The sequence below is a fragment of the Vicia villosa genome, linkage group LG6, assembly GCF_029867415.1.
Source record: "Vicia villosa cultivar HV-30 ecotype Madison, WI linkage group LG6, Vvil1.0, whole genome shotgun sequence".
NCBI classification, from domain to species: domain Eukaryota; kingdom Viridiplantae; phylum Streptophyta; class Magnoliopsida; order Fabales; family Fabaceae; genus Vicia; species Vicia villosa.
In genome coordinates, this window is record NC_081185.1 from 147,660,123 (window position 1) to 147,676,830 (window position 16,708).

General features: G+C 33.1%; 1 protein-coding gene and 1 long non-coding RNA gene across 3 annotated transcripts; both read right to left on the minus strand.

Annotated features, from left to right (window-relative positions):
• Positions 1-8,627: 8,627 nt before the first annotated feature.
• LOC131612685 (protein TIC110, chloroplastic-like) lies at positions 8,628-12,198 on the minus strand. 2 transcript variants are annotated; one of them, XR_009287450.1, is made up of 7 exons: positions 12,117-12,198; positions 11,595-11,907; positions 10,838-11,054; positions 10,059-10,186; positions 9,864-9,932; positions 9,316-9,382; positions 8,628-8,892 (listed from the first exon to the last, which is right to left on the minus strand). XR_009287450.1 is itself a non-coding variant. In XM_058884450.1 (6 exons), exons 3-6 carry the CDS (start codon positions 10,152-10,154, stop codon positions 8,852-8,854), a joined length of 273 nt encoding a protein of 90 aa, XP_058740433.1. In that variant the 5' UTR covers positions 10,155-10,186; positions 10,838-11,054; positions 11,595-12,192; the 3' UTR covers positions 8,628-8,851. The 2 variants fall into 2 exon arrangements, 1 of the variants encoding a protein (XP_058740433.1); XM_058884450.1 differs by having other exon boundaries at positions 11,595-12,192.
• A 193-nt stretch (positions 12,199-12,391) lies between these two features.
• On the minus strand, positions 12,392-13,312 carry LOC131612686 (uncharacterized). Its single transcript, XR_009287451.1, has 3 exons — positions 13,001-13,312; positions 12,759-12,853; positions 12,392-12,643 (listed from the first exon to the last, which is right to left on the minus strand). It is a non-coding gene; the product is annotated as an uncharacterized LOC131612686 (long non-coding RNA).
• Positions 13,313-16,708: the final 3,396 nt, after the last annotated feature.

The window sequence follows — 16,708 nt, forward strand, 5'->3', positions numbered from 1 at the left end:
CGCGCACAAACAAACTCTCTTTACCACTGGGCTATAACGATGTAGTTGTTTATAAAACGCCTACCACTCAAAATAAAATAAACTTTAACCCTGGATTTGAATTTTTGCGCGCCACCACCATCTTCGTCTTCAACCTCAAGCTTCCATGAATTTGAAATTCCAACTCTCTCGATTCTCAACCAAATCAGATGATGTAAACACCAAACTTGTTCTAATTTCTCTCACGATTTCAAATATGTAACTAACATGAATTTATATTAACTACATCTACTGAATTATCTAAAATACGTGAAGAACCCTAAAATTTGAAAATTAAATTAAATGGATATACTGAAGTATAAATGACAGATGATAGAGGGTTTTTAGTCCTCTGATGATGCTGAATGAAATGGTATTGAGTTTTAACAAAAAAGAGTACACGAATTAAAGAGATGGAGCTGAGAAACTTACCTCTGAAAATGGAGGTCGTGAGGCTGATGGAGAACTCCTGGGCTTGTATGGATGATCCTAGAAGCTTCCTGGTGACTCAATGATGCTATCTGAATGCTTATTGTGACTTGAATGCCTCAGAAATTATCTACTCGACACTTTATATTTGAGCTTCAAGTGATCATGGAGGTTGGTGATTCCGTGGTTACAGATGTGCTGCAGGCATCTGGATAGCTTCACTACAACCTAAGGAATGTGTTTGGATGCTTGGACTAGCTTGACACCTTCTGAATTACTCTATGGACCTCCAACTGCCCGAGCTTCAAAATGAGAGCAACAATGGTGTTCCCCCACTTACAGAAGTGATCCAGATGCTTGGATCAACTCCAATGAACCTCCTTAAGATGTTAGAAAGCTTACTTTCAAAAGAAGAGCTCTGGTTTGAAGAATTCGATTCTTCTTGCCAAAGAACTTTTGAAAACTATAAGTAAGAGGGAGAAATGGAGAAAGCAAGAAGTTATGGTTGCTTTGGTGTGATCAATACTGATGAAGGCTCTTATATTTATAGGCAAATGATGCAGAGCATTTGGATATAGTGAGCTTGCTTAGTGAAGTTAACTTAGTTTCTTAGCCATGAAGAAACTTTGAAAATATCACATATGTAATGATGGATTTTCGAGCTAGCTCCCCAACCATTGATCTTGTATGATCCTAGGGGACAATTCTGTTGCAGAATAGCTTCTCATTGGCTTAGGAAATATTCCAATTGATGAATCACTACTTGCCATAAATTCCTAAATGTAATGATTACTTAATCACATGGCCTTGATTTTTGGATGTTTTGGAATCTTGATGCAAATGATTCAAATGATTCTCTCCAATCTATTCTGATATATTTGGAGTGTAGATGCACCATTTAGTACAGGTCTTTGCACAGAAATGACCAAAACCAAAGTTGGTTATGACTTGTAATTTTACTTCAAATGTCCAATTTTGAACAATCATAACTCCTAGCTCAAAATGAATTTGGAGAAGGTTGAGAAAATTTTGGAAAGCCCTTAACATGTACTTCAATTCATTATTTTGGAGTTTCTTCAAAATCATTTGGGAAATTTATGAAAAATGGGCCTAAAGTTGGAAGAAAACTAGGTTAAAATACTTAGAAAAATTTCTAAGTTTTTTAAGGCCTATAACTTCCAAATCCCAAATCTCTTAAATGATTGATTTCTTGAAAAAAGTTGCATTGTAAGATGTTGTTTTATTTTGCAAGATCTACAACTTTTATTTTGGGAGATTTTTGAGTGTGTAAGTAAAATTTTGAGTTCCCAAAATGCCCTTAAAAACCCTAATTCTTGACTTTTGTTGACTTTTTGACCCTTGATGAATTTTCTTGAATTTCTTTGGCCAAATGACTTCAATAATCATATATTGACGATATTGATCCTTAAAAGTTATGGTTTGACCAAAAATCTCAAAAGTCAAAGGTGATCCTGTACAGTTGACTTTTTCCAAATGAAATGAAATCTTGGACTTTTGTGTTGAATCAAGCTCTCCTCCTCAAATGGATGTTATGAATGGATTATCTTGGGGTAATGGAAACTCTTGATCTATGTTTTGAGTTTTGGATTCATGTCCTGATTAAAAGTCAACTGTCTAGGTGAATTAGGTCAAAAACCCTAATTTGTAGGCCAGATGAAATTGAGGACTGTTGATTTTGAATTGAAGTACAATGCCCAATGGATATTTTCATATGGATCATTTGAAGATGACTGAAGCCTTTGAGTGATGCCCTTGAGCTTTTTAGGGTTTCCCAAATGTGGTCCCTGTTTTTATTCCTTGAGGGGCTCAAAACCCTAGTCTGGTGATCTGAGCAAACCTGAGTCTTGATGACTAGTGTCTAATCAATCATATGTGAATGAATGAATCATTTGAGCCTTGTGATTGCATCATAGATTAATCCCATACTGATTGGTCCTTGGCCTGAACTCTTTTATTCTTGCACATCTCTAGTTGAGTAACAAGTGACTGCCCTGAGTACTTGTCTTGGGTTAATGAAAGAACCTGGAAGTGTAACATCTCAGGGGGGTCAAAATTAGGGTATGACAATAGGCCAGGCTTAGGCTTCCGTTTTTTTGACAGGCCAGACTTAGGCTTGGCAAAGCCTAGCTCGGCCCAGCCTATTTCTACCCCTACATGCAACAAATAGAATCAAGAGGCTTTACTACCAAAAATCAACTGACATGATTTATAAAAATTATATGAAGCTTTACATACGCGCGCGGACTCAAAAAGATGGTCGGTTCGGTCACTTTTCGGCCAAAAAACCAATTTTCGCACAAAAAACCAGAACTGCCAAACTTGTCCGAAAAGTGTCCGAATTGGAAAAAAGTTTGCGGAGAGAGCTTTAGAATGCCCCAAAACCTATGGTTCCATGTAAAAAAGTCGGAAAACAAACTTACGAATCAAAAGTTAGAGCACAAACAAGTTAAGCGACACAATTACGTCACACATGAAATTTTGGAAAATGCAACAATTATGCACCATTCAATCATTCAAACTCATGCAACATCAACAATTAGGCACAATCATGTTAATTTGGAAATTGAATTCAAGCAACAAGCAACTCCAACTATTTTGAATCAAGTAGCACAAACAAAGTTTGTTCAATTTTTTTTGGATTTTTCATGTCAATTATTTCTTAAGCATTTTAACAAACACTTAAACTACAACAATTAGTATCCACAACAATTATCAATTCAATTCATTCATTCACACTTCAATTTCACAATCCTATATCAATTCACCAAGATAAAGTAAAGAGATGTTAAAGAATTTACCGAATCGAAGCTAAGAGTTGATCGGAAAATAAATCTGAGAGAAGAGAAATCGAAGTGCGAATCAGAGAGCGAGAAGAGAGAGAGAGAGATAGAGAATTGAGAGGTATGAATATCTTGAGTTTTGTTCTTTGATTTTGAATCTTGATGAAGAATTTGTTGAAGATTATTGAAGTTGTTGTGGTGTTCTTGAGTTTTGGTATGAAGTTGTTGAATGTTCTTGAGAGAAAGAGAGTTTCATCTTAGAGAGAAAGGAGATAATTTTGGAAATTTGTTTGTGAAGAGAGAATGAAATATTGTGAATGAATGAAAATAGTAGTAAAATGGAATATATGGTGTAAGTGTGAAATGCCCGAAATACCCTCGACGCATCTCTTTTTAGCTCGTTTTTGGGGAAATGTGACTCGGCGTGAAATTCGGAAACGGAACCAATGCCAACGCGAAGATGACCAAATTTGTGGATCATAGCCGCGGGAATCGTCTCGATACGATGAGCGATCAAAAAGTTACGCGCGTTTGAATGACGAGAAACGTCGGTTCATCTGGCGCGACGGTATAGAATTTTCGTTAGTACCGCTTAAAGAACGCGATCAAACTCATCCTTCGGATCGAAATCTGAATGAGCGTATTTGACGAAGAATCGCAGTTAATGAAATTTCGAAGAGAATGCCGCCAGAATGGACTCCATACAATAAAAATCGAAGAAGTTATGAATTTTTTAACTTCGCCCGGCGTACCTGAAAACACAACTTTTGCTTAAAAACCAAGGCGCTTTTGTAATTTTCTGGGATTTTTGGTGAAGAATAGATCGACGGTTCGAACATATTAAATGTCGAGAATAATGAGACGAAGCTACAGTTAAAAAATGAGTCGAATGAGGCGAGCAGATTGTGAGATATGAATTTTTTGGCGTCCGAAAACCTGCAGTTCAGCACCGTTTTTCACTGTAAAAACTCAAGTAATTTGGGACTTTGAGAACCTTCTTCATAGAATACATTGTCAAACCCAACAAACAAAATGGGGTAGACCTCAAGAAGGAACTTTGGGCATAGGTCTCGCTCCAGAACAGTAATCTGACCAAGAGATATGAATTTCTGAATATCCAGAAAAATGTAGTGCGGTGAGCCAGAAATTCCATAAATAATTAATTCTCGCCACTTTCCCTGATGAATTAGCTTTCCGCTTGAACACGAAAGATGTAGAGAACGTCGAAACAGCCCCTGCCACATGAGAATTACAATTTTTGCATTTTCACCATAGAAACAGATCTTCGCACCGAACTTTCTTAAAATCGAGAAAATTCTTTATTATTTTTCTTCAATTTTCGAACGACGAAATATACGTTCTTCATAACTTATGGCATCGATAAAGAGGACAAATTTTAGGGTACAACATATACATATGTCAATTGAATAGATTGTAATAAAATGCATTTATTTGAAACTCCATTATAAAAGGCTTAGATTTTTTAAAAGAGAACTAAAAGTTTAAAAAATCAAAATATATGGACTAAAAGTGAATTTAAACATAAATCAACATAGAAAGAGAAATCAATTCAGTTTATTAAAATCAACAAATCAAAATTTAATGATCGTGATTCATTGTTCTCATTTCTCATAATAACCAAGTGTTCTCACTTGAGTCGTCCCCATATATATGACATATCAAGTGAGAATGAGTAATTTATATGAGAATGTGAGAATGAATCTAAACTATTATATTTTAAAATAAATGGTAGTGATTAAGTGTAAATTTTTTTTTCTCTCCTCCATTATTAAAAAAAATTATGGAGGAAAGAGAAAAAAAAATAGTGACACTTAATATCCACTGTTTATTTTAAGATCTAATGGTTCATATTCATTCCCATATTCTCACATAAAAATGTCATTCTCATATGATACGTCCTCTCTCTCTCTCTCTCTCTCTCTCTCTCTCTCTCTCTCTCTCTCTCTCTCTCTCTCTCTCTCTCTCTCTCTCTCTCTCTCTCTCTCTCTCTCTCTCTATATATATATATATATATATATATATATATATATATATATATATATATATATATATATATATATATATGAGGAGAGATCAAATTACACCCGAAGAGTTACACCACGAGTTACACTCGTTCAATAACTACATCTCGAAATGATATTTTTTAAATTCAACCGTTGGATTGAAACATAATATCATATAGATCATACCTATAAAGTTTGAGCTTAATCTATAATGATTTACTATGTCATTGAATAACATCAAAATTAATGTTATATGAAAGCTCATTTTGACGTTAATCTTTGGATATCTTGATGATATAGTAAATCATTATAGATTAAGCTCAAACTTTATAGGAATGATCTATATGATATTATGTTTCAATCCAACGGTTGAATTTAAAAAATATTATTTTGAGATGTAGTTATTGAACGAGTGTAACTCGTGGTGTAACTCTCCGGGTGTAATTTGATCCCTCCTCTCTCTCTCTCTCTCTCTCTCTCTCTCTCTCTCTCTCTCTCTCTCTCTCTCTCTCTCTCTCTCTCTCTCTCTCTCTCTCTCTCTCTCTCTCTCTCTCTCTCTCTCTCTCTCTCTCTCTCTCTCTCTCTCTCTCTCTCTCTCTCTCTATATATATATATATATATATATATATATATATATATATATGAGGAGGAATCAAATTACATCTGAAAAGTTACACCATGAGTTACACTCGCTCAGTAACTTCATTTCAAATAAATTTTTTAGAAAAATCAATCTTTGGATTGAAACATACTATCATATAGTTCATACCTATACAATTTGAGATTATCTATAATGATTTACTATGACATTGAATTACATCACAATTTACATTATACGAAAGTTCATTTTGTCATTAATCTTTGAATATTTTGATGGTATAGTGAATCATTATAGGTTAATCTCAAACTCTATAGGTATGATCTATATGATATTATGTTTCAATCCAACAGTTGATTTTTTTTTAAATTCGAAATAAAATTATTCAGCGGATATAACTCGTGGTATAACTCTTCGGGTGTATTTAATTATAAGTAATACTACTAAAAATTTGATTAATAAACACTATTATTTATATTTATTACTACAAATTCATAATCAAATTGATATTATATGAAAAAATAGTTTCTTTTAATTTTTAAACAATTTTTTCATTGGGTTTTTTAGTTTTATTTACATGAAATTTTATTCTATAAATTAATATATTTTTAAATAAAGTATGAAATTGTATTTAAATGGCGCATAAAAAATTTTAAAAAAACTTTTAACAATAAATAATAAGTACAAAATAATTGAATTACAAACAAACAAATAAAATAATATTTTTTTAAATAAGAAGAAACATTTTTTTACTAAGATTCATGAAGCATTATAATTATAATATTGTGCCAGTAGTATTATCACTCTATTATATTTATTCAAACAAAATATATATAAAATACTTACAACATGAATATTAAAAATATATTAATATTATCCTTTAATTTAAGTGAATAGAAAAAAAATTAAATTTCAATAAAATTGAAGAAAACAATGAGAAATTTGTTTAAAAATTAAAATAGTACTATTTATGGATCAAAAATTCTTTTTTGTAGTGTTTACTTAAACTAATTATAAATAATAATGATAAAATTCATTTTTTTAAGAGTAGACTCATGTGTTCTTTATTTTTAAAGGAAATTTAAAAAAATCGAAACTTGTTTATAAATAAGAATAATTTTTTTTATGTAGAATCATGCAATTTTTTTATTAAGAATCATGAGAAATATTTTAGAATTCTGATTTTTTTTAATATTAAAAAGAATCATGGTGTAACTTATTAAAGAAATAATTGGTCTTTTTAAAGCTGATTTTTTTTTTAAAAAAAATATGTGCAATTTAAACAAAAAACAAATAAATCAATTTTAGAGCACAATAATAATAATAATAATAATAATAATAATAACAGAAAAATCAAATAGAAAAGACACCAGATTTTTAACATGCAAATTTTTTGTCAAAGTAAGACAATAAAAACTATAGGTCCTAGTCGAATAAATCTTTTCACTATATAAATAATGAGTATACAAAAGTTCTTATGTTAACAATATGAAATAAAATCTTCACCAATAAAAAATAAAAGTTGTAAACACACTCCCAACAACACTTTTACATATTGTGAGTATACTAAAACAACAATATACTAAAATAACTCTAAGTAAAGGTTAGAATACTAAAAAATTATATAAATATAATTAACTATTGTGATAGGAATAACATACTCATTTTGTAACTCAAATAAATAAAATTTGTTCCACACCCATCTATCACCAATATCTTATAACTCAATTTTCTTCTTCTCTCATAGCACCAATATAACCCTTATTTCTTTATTGTTGTTATTTTTCTTTCTTTGTTGTTTTTGGTGGCATTATATTAGGTTATAGTAACCTTGGGACCATACATAAAAATAACACGAGCTTGGCCTATAAAAACTAAGACTTTCTCTTTTTCTATTTCTAAATAAATAGTGGATCTCACTTAAAGAGTGAACACACACTAAAAATCTCCTCCTCAAAACTTAAGTGGGAACTAGCAACTTCATCACGTCTGTCTTATTTATGCAATTAATCATCTTTGTTACAGGTAAAGTCATTGTCATCAATATCTAAACCATTCTCGTTAATATGGATCATCTCCCATGAAAACAACTTCATATTCAACATATCTCGTATCCAATGATAATGCACATCAATGTGTTTTGACATGGAATGGAACACCAGGTTCTTACCATGATGTGTTTCACTCTAACTGTCACAGAACAACACAAACTTCCACTACAGAAAAAAAGGGCTTCTGCCACGCCCAAGAAACCGAGGCTATATGCAAAATAACCGTGGCGTAACGCTGAGGCCACGGTTTGGCCACGGAAATCCAACTGTGGAGTATGCGGCCGTGGCCTAAAGTAAAGTCCACGGTTTTTTGGTATAGACCACGCCTTTTTGACAACCGTGGCTTTTTTAGGCCACGGTTTAGGTAGCTTGATTAAGGCCGCGGTTTGTATTTGCCATGACTGCAAAACTGTGGCTATATGGTAAAGCCACAGTTTCAATTTAACGTTTACGACACAGTATTGGTTCAAGATATAGCCACGGTTTGGTTATGACCACCTATTTAAAACCGTTGTTATATGTTATGCTTTCTAAACCATTTATCTTGCCACGGTTTATTCCCTTAGTTTTCTTATTTTTGTCGTTAATCAGTTTAATATTCTTAATAAAGAAGAAAAAAAATTACTTTAATCATGATAGCAAGATGTGTAAATGAAAGGAAAATACTAATTGGAATTAAATAAACATTTAATGTACTTGAGTCCATTCTAAAATACATATGAATATAAAACTGTGATAGGAAATATCACCTCATTTTCTACTGCTAATCAAAGCCGGGTTCCTTAAAATTTATTCTAAAACCGGATTCCCTAAAATTTATTCTAAATACTAATCTCAGTCATCAAACTTAGTAGTCTCTTACATAGGATTCTTCATGTTGAAGGGGGAATTTCCCAACCCTTTGATACTGGTCCATAATCATTTTCAACTTTAACACCAGAAGCAGTACCATTTTCCCAGTCCTCCTGTTTCTGTCACAATATATAGACTGTCATTAGAATGAAACACAACATTGCTTGTGAAGTATAAATGTTAACCCCTAAGTTTAAAATATTAAAATTATGACAGGGGAAGAAATATTTGGTTAGAACTTAAGAGCAACAATACTGGATGACTAATTCTAAAATTTTCAGATACTTTTTTTTTCCAATATCAATTAATATAGAGAATTACATAATTCATAATTGGATATGCACTTATAATCTAAGCAAGAATGCTGCAGTTACAATAAATATAAAAACGACAAACATATAAAATTATGGCATTGGCAGCTTGAGAATTAATGAATTAATTGATAAATTAGTTTATTGATCACTTCATTATAATGAGATCAACAGGTTTTTTCAAAAATAAATAAATAAGATCAACAGGCCTAGATGCGTTTGCAGAACTACCTCTGCCAATGAATTTCAGCTTGGATGCATACAATCTCTGGGCATTGTCACGTATAGCTACTTCAACCTAAAAAGGAGCATATTATTACCACCTAGTCATTAAAAAAACATAACAAAAGACTAGAATAATCATGATAAGAGAACAGAATAAGGTTACAAGACATGAGATGAGACCACATCCAAGTCATTTTTGACACAGACATGGTAAAATGCATGGTTGTGCAATGTTAGTTCTTGGGAAAACACCCATGTGCATGATAATACAATTATTCACTCTAATTGTACGATACAAATACAACAATCACAATACACATTCAACAAGTACCAACTGAGAAATATTTAATTAAAAACCTATGAATCAGTGAACTGGAAAATACGCTTCCAAGGTAGAAGGAAAGATGATACTTCCCCAAAAACAATATATGACACAAAAATCAACTTCTGAAATGCCTGCATTGGAGATTCACTATAATGGCCATGTTCCAACTTTTCATTCAAAGCTGCAAAGCTATTTACATATACCAGTTCAGATAATATACGCTACTTACCCTGCGTTGCTCAATATCCGCTTCATGGTCCCCAACTTCAAGCCTTAGTCTGAAAATTTTCCTACAAATCTAGGCATCAACAAGAATAAACAAGTCAGATATCAAACAACTACCACTCATAATAACAAACATATCCTCTCACATACATGGCCAAGACGATTCACAACAGTCAACACATAATGTACATCCCGCTACCTTGTATGAACTGAGGAGAAACAATAAATTGTTGGCCTGGAACTGGTGCACCAATTCCTGACACAAGTGAATGAAGCAATAGATATTTGGGTCCATTAACCTTTTAACCGAGTTTGATCCCTTGCTCACTGTGTATGGCAAAAAATCATTAGATAGTTATAAACTATCTCGAAGGATTCTCCCTAGTTGTTCTCATACATGCCTTGGTTTGACAAAAACCAAAAGCATAAACATAATGCCCATTAAATAACAGTTTCACAAATTTACATTCAAAGCAATCAACACATGAACCTATAAGCTATAAGAAAAGATAGATCAAATATAGAGTTGAAAAAGGGTACTTGATATCAATGTTGTCAATTGCAGCTAACAAATTGTTAAAATTTCACTATGTAATACTACTATAGTGACACTATTGCCACCACTTTGTACTAAAGTAACGCCATACATATGGTGTAAGCCACCATGATAAACTAATGCATAATTTTAATGTAAAAGCCAAACATAAATGTTTGGATAAATATTTGAAATTACGTATTCACAAACAGTAGTGCTTCAGAAGCCTTAACACATATATTTTTCACATAAGCTTTTAACATAACACCTGCTTGAAGATCTGATCAGCTGCTTAAAGCACTTTATTACTTACCATGTGTAACAGATTATATGAACCACATCAATTTACAATTGACTTCAACCAAAAACTCAAATCATTGTTGTCGCTAACATTTTTCTAGGATAGAAAAAGAAAAGAGACAACAATACACATAAATTCCTACCTCAACTGATACTGATTCAGCGAAATCTGCAAGCACCGAGTCGGGTCGTCCGCGTTCACTCGTCGCAACTTTCAACTCACCTCTCTTACACAACACATCACCATGTTCTTCCATCATGAATAGTAGAATTTAGTTTCATAAGTGAAACCATAACAACTCTCGTTCTTGGACGTCCTTTTGGATCTTGATTTGTGCAATCCTATGAAAGTTGTGCCATCTGCCAATGGGAAATAAGTAAAGCTTATATGAAGCTGAAATTAGAAACTAAAAACTGTTTATGATTCATAAATAAATACCTTATTAATTGAGTAGTTATCTCATAGCCTTTGATCCAATAACTTTCTTAGACCCTCTATAGAACTCCCCATTGATAAAAAACTTCATAAAACAAACCTATATATCATCATAAATTAGCTTTATATAACTATTTTGCGAGAAATAGGTTCATATGCAGAAATTAGTTGAACTCGGTACTAAGTTTATCCATCTTGATCACAGCTTCTTTAGCAAAAATTAGTTGATAAAGAACAACTCCAAAAGTATATACATATATTTTGCGAGAAATACGTTCATAAGCATTTCTACACAAAAGTGAATGGTAAAATTAAATTCACTAGAAAAACGTTAAGGTTTCAAAACTTCTAATTAATCATCAACCACATTAAAATCAGCCATCCACATGACCTAAGCATGCCTTAGGATTTAAACACCACATTGCCCGACCAATAATCACACTTCTGCATGAGAAAACAAATACCTTGCTGCACCAAACTGAAGGCTCCCTGCTGCACCTGACTGAAACTACAAAGAGCGGCGCTTCCGCTATGACAAGACTAAGACAACCTCCCCTCAACAAATACAGCAGATCAATCCTTAGTGAAACTCAAACATGCTCTAGGATGCGTGAACCATTGCATAATATTATTTGCTATCGATCCAGATTTGATATGTAACCATTTCCAAGATAAAATCCTCACCTCTTCCACCATTTTTCCAAGATTTATATCCTTACTTTGAAAACCAAATAACTGTCAACTTCGACGATGTTGTTCTGTCTCGACAAAAAAATCCTGACAAAAGAAAATAATTACAATTCACACCCATTTTCAAAGAATTTGAATTTTGCACTCAATAATAATCAGCAGATTTTAATGCCTTGTTCTATATGTCTTCAGTATAATTCGTTCCCATCGTATATGTCTTACCAGATCCAGTCTGAAAGAAGGAAAACATCATAGTTTGAGATAGAATCCAACATTATGAACTAATATTAGCATACTTAATGAAATTGTCATTCTCTCGAGCTTCCATTTTTTATGATTCATAGTATGGCCGCAGCACTTCTGGAACACTCCACGCCTTGTGAAAATATCAATCATGTTAATTAATGTTATATGAAAAGAACTTATAAAAATATCCTACACATTACTAACTAATTGCCAAGAACTCAAACCTGTAGGTCTAGATGGTCTATAATATGGATGATTCACCCTCCACCTTCACATGGCGGAACCAGCATTTCAGCCCTCACAAATTGTGACGCCGCAACAGCATTAGGACCAGTACCAGAACCAGACAGAGACCTTTCACAAACCTTACAAAGTGCAATAAAATATCATCTTCCCAATAGTAATGCATTAGAGTGACAACAACTATACTCACCACAATACTTCCATTCTCAAAATTTGTAGTGTATCTTAGAGTCCAAAAATCCCGAGTAGTAGACAGCGTCATTGGAGAATATGTCTGCAAATCGTTTTTTCACAACTAGGGTTTCGTTTTCCCTTTTATAATCCGTCTTAATCTCTGTAAAAATCAAACAAATTAGGTTAATAAAACATGAAGTTGAACGAAAACTAACATGAATCGAACAAATCGGAAAGAAATTGGAAGAGATAAGTCGCAGAGAAGACGACACCACCGCGCTGGAAATTGCCCTACGGCAGCGGCCTCGACAGAGCTCCTTAAAAGAACACAACCCGACTCCTTTCACTACCCTCAATCCAAATATGGAATCTACATAGACAAACAAACAACATATAAGCCTAAATCTAAAGGGAAAGCAATGAAACCCTAAACGTTCTAACTCAGAAATCGACCTCGAATCAATACCGAAATACAAAATGGAAGCAAGAAATGAAATCAGGGGAAAGGATAATGTACGGGAGAGTTGGAGAAATGAAGCTTTCGAACAAATCGATGGCAGCGGCCGCTTGCTTCGACAGCGGTGACGGAGCTGCGCACGGTGGTGCAAGTATGAGCTTTGAGGAAGTTTGAGATCCGGTGAGTCTTCTTTCTCCTCTTTCTACTACATTCTTCTATTTTGTATATGTGTGGCTGCTTTGTTGAGTAGTTGGAAAGAGGATGGAAGTCGAGCTCTTCTCCTTCAAGTTTCAGTGAAAAACATAAGCCACATCGTTAGGTTTTTGAGAGCTTTAGTGTGAGAGGACATTGAGGGATTCTTTTTGGCACCTCTTCGTTAGAGTTTATTTTTCTCCAATGAATGAAATGAAATCCCAATTTGTTTTTAATCTAATCTAAAAAAAATTAGAAAAGAAAATAATTAAAGGGAGGGAAAGCTAAAAAAAAAGAGGGAAATTCTGGCGGGATATATTTTTTGGGCTTGGGCCACAGTTTGAAGTGAAAATTATAATGCCGCGGTTTTACTATTGCGGCTTAAACTATCCGCAGTTTGTTAACCGTGACAAATGATGAAAAGGCCACAGTTTCACACTCCGGATTCAATATTTCTAAATATATGTCTACGATTTAAAAACCCTGGCCAAAGCTTGTATGTGGCCACAGCTTTTGAGTTGTGGAAAAATTTAGCGTGGCCGTAGACCTTTTTTCTTGTAGTGTTCTCATGCTCAACACCAATATTTTGTAGGAATTTTTTCATTGACAAAAAATATTTAAATGCTTTAGTTGTTGCAATATACTTAGCTATGGTAATAGATAAAGTAACACACATTTATAAACTAGATTGCCAAGAACTGCCCCATGCCAAAGTATCATCTATTTGAAAGTAGATTTTATGAAATCAATACCGTCGGCTATATTTGCATTTGTGTATCCATCTAACACAATTTCACCACTCCCAAAACATAAACACACTTTAGAAGTACCTTTAAGATATCAAAGAAATCACTTTACTACTTGCAAATGATTTGTACCAGAATTTGAGAGAAATCAGCTAACGACACTAATAGCTTAAGCAATATTTGGTATTGTGCATACCATAACATACATCAAACTACCAACTAAATATGTTTAAGGAACATTTTTCATATCTTCTTTGTCTTCATCACTTGTAGGAAATTACTCAGAATTCAATTTGAAATGACTTGTAAGGGGAATACTCACATGTTTTGAATTGCTCGTGTTAAACCTCTCTAACACGTTCTCAATCTACTTATGTTGAGACAAATATAATTTATTTTTCTTCCTTTCACGATAAATTCTCATGCCAATGATTTATTGTGCATGGCTTAAGTCCTTCATTTCAAAGGAATTGCTTAACTCTTCCTTTAAGCTCTTAATTTTCTTAGTGTTTGTGACCAATAATCAACATGTTATCAATATATATAAAGAGAATCATAAAATCACCATCATAGAATTTCTTCACACTCACAATGATCAACGGTAGTTTTACCATAATCATTTCTTTCCATGAAAGAATCATACTTTTTGTACCATTTTCGTGGAGTTTGCTTTAGACTGTACAAACTTTTATTCAATATATAAACAAGCTATTCTTTACCTTTGACTTTGAGACCCCCAGGTTGCTCCATATAAATTTCTTCCTCCAAATCACTATGAAGGAAGACAGTCTTCACATCAAGTTGTTCAACCTCTTGATTCAAGCTAGCTGCTAATCGCAACACAAATAGAATAAATTCCATATTTACCACGTGTGAGAAATTTTCTTCAAATTAAATATCATTTATGTGATTAAAACATTTCATAACCAATCTTTCTTTGTATCTTCGTTGGGATTTATTCTATTAAGACTTTATCTTATATATCTATTTATTCTTGAGTGCTTTCTACCCTCAAGCAATTTCACCAAATCAAATGTGTGATTCTAATGAAATAAATTCATCTCTTTTCCATAGCCTTCAACCACTTTTCTTTATCAACATTTGAAATGACATCTTGGTAGTATTTTGATTCTCTGATATTAGTGATAATCACATACTTGTGTAAAGGATATCTCTGAGAAACTTGACGCTCTCTAGTAGATCTTTTCAACTAAGGCTCAATCAGTGGCTCAGGTGGAGCCTTTTAAACTTGCTCATCATGATACTGTTTTTGATCATTGGTTAAATTTTCATTATCTACATGTATATCTTCTCCATCAACAAAATTTCCACTGGGAGGTTTAGGCACAATATCAATGTAACTTCTAACATTATATTTTGGCTTCTCGGCTTTATCAAAATTTTCTATAGTTTGGCTTTCAAGAAATATCACATTACAACTTCTAATATTTTTTTGTCAATTAGATCCTATAATCTATAACGAAACTCGTCATGGCCATAACCTACAAACACATATTGTTTAGATATTTTATAATGCTTGGATCTCTCATCTCTTTGAATATGAACAATAGTTATATAGCCAAACACTCTCAAGTATCCATAAGAAACACTTTCCCCTGTTCATACTCTATAAGGATAATCACCATCTAGTGGAATAGAAGGATAAATATTGATCAAATCCATTGCACTTGTCTATGCTTCACCCTCGAAAGGCTTTTAATAAATTTGCATGAGATAACATACACATGATTTTATCCTTAATCTTACACTTCTTTCTTTTTGCAAGTCCATTATGATGAGGCGTCTTTGGATTGCAATACTCTTCAAATGGACCTCTATACTCACCACCATTATTAGCTCTAACACACTTCCGCTTCCTTCCTATTTCTCTTTCAACACTTCCATGAAAGTACTTGAAAACAGGGAGTACATGGTCTTTAGTTTTCAAAACAAAAGACCACACTTTTCTAGAAAGATCGTCAATAAATGTAACAACCTACTATGCACCACCTAAGGATTTACCATCCATTATAAAAACATCAATGTGAACTAAACAAAGAATAATTAACCTCATATGATGACTATTACTATGAAAGAAAATTACAGGCTGCTTACAAAAATACAATGAGTGCAAGTTTTTAAAGGAGTACCTTTCATTAGAAGAAAATTTTCTTTGTAAGAATGTTGAGTCCTTTCCCACTCAAGTGACCAAGGCGTGTATGCCATATATTATTAGATGCATCTTCACATGCATTTGCTTCCTCCTTGCATAACTTTACATGCATCTTGTAAAGAGTTATGGGACTTTGCTCTTTTGCTACCATTAATTATCCTTTGGTGATCTTACATATGTCACCACTACCAAAGTGAGTGTGATAACCTTCAATATCCAAGGCTTTGACCAAGTAGGGACAAATATCAATAACATGTCTCACATTCTTCAATTTAAGCTTGCATCTAATATTGGTTTCAACTCAAACATCTCGTACCAACAATTTCACAAACTCCCTCATTTATCTATTTTATTGTTCCAAAATCACTAAGAGTATAAGATGAGAAAATAATGTCTAGGAGTAATATGGAATGTGACAATCCAAGTTGAATTTCGACATGCAGAGTTTATGGAATTATATATCATGTAAACACCATTGTCACATGCAACTACTGTAGTGTTTTTATAATTTTTTTCTCATTGATATATGTATATACATACATTGTAAATCTTAGATATTGATTCTTAGATGTTGGTGGTTATGCGACATAAATCTTAAGCACTTCACCCATTTAAGCCTCACGCTTGGAGGACTATGTACATCTCAGATATTGCATC

Bases quoted from the DNA above. Each gene is read 5' to 3' on its own strand.
- LOC131612685 (XM_058884450.1), bottom strand. From the start codon at position 10,154: ATGGACCCAAATATCTATTGCTTCATTCACTTGTGTCAGGAATTGGTG. The intron at 9,383-9,863 runs GTAAGTAGCGTA...GCTCCTTTTTAG, and splicing joins CGGATATTGAGCAACGCAGG to GTTGAAGTAGCTATACGTGA. The intron at 8,893-9,315 runs GTAGTTCTGCAA...ATATTGTGACAG, and splicing joins GCTGAAATTCATTGGCAGAG to AAACAGGAGGACTGGGAAAA.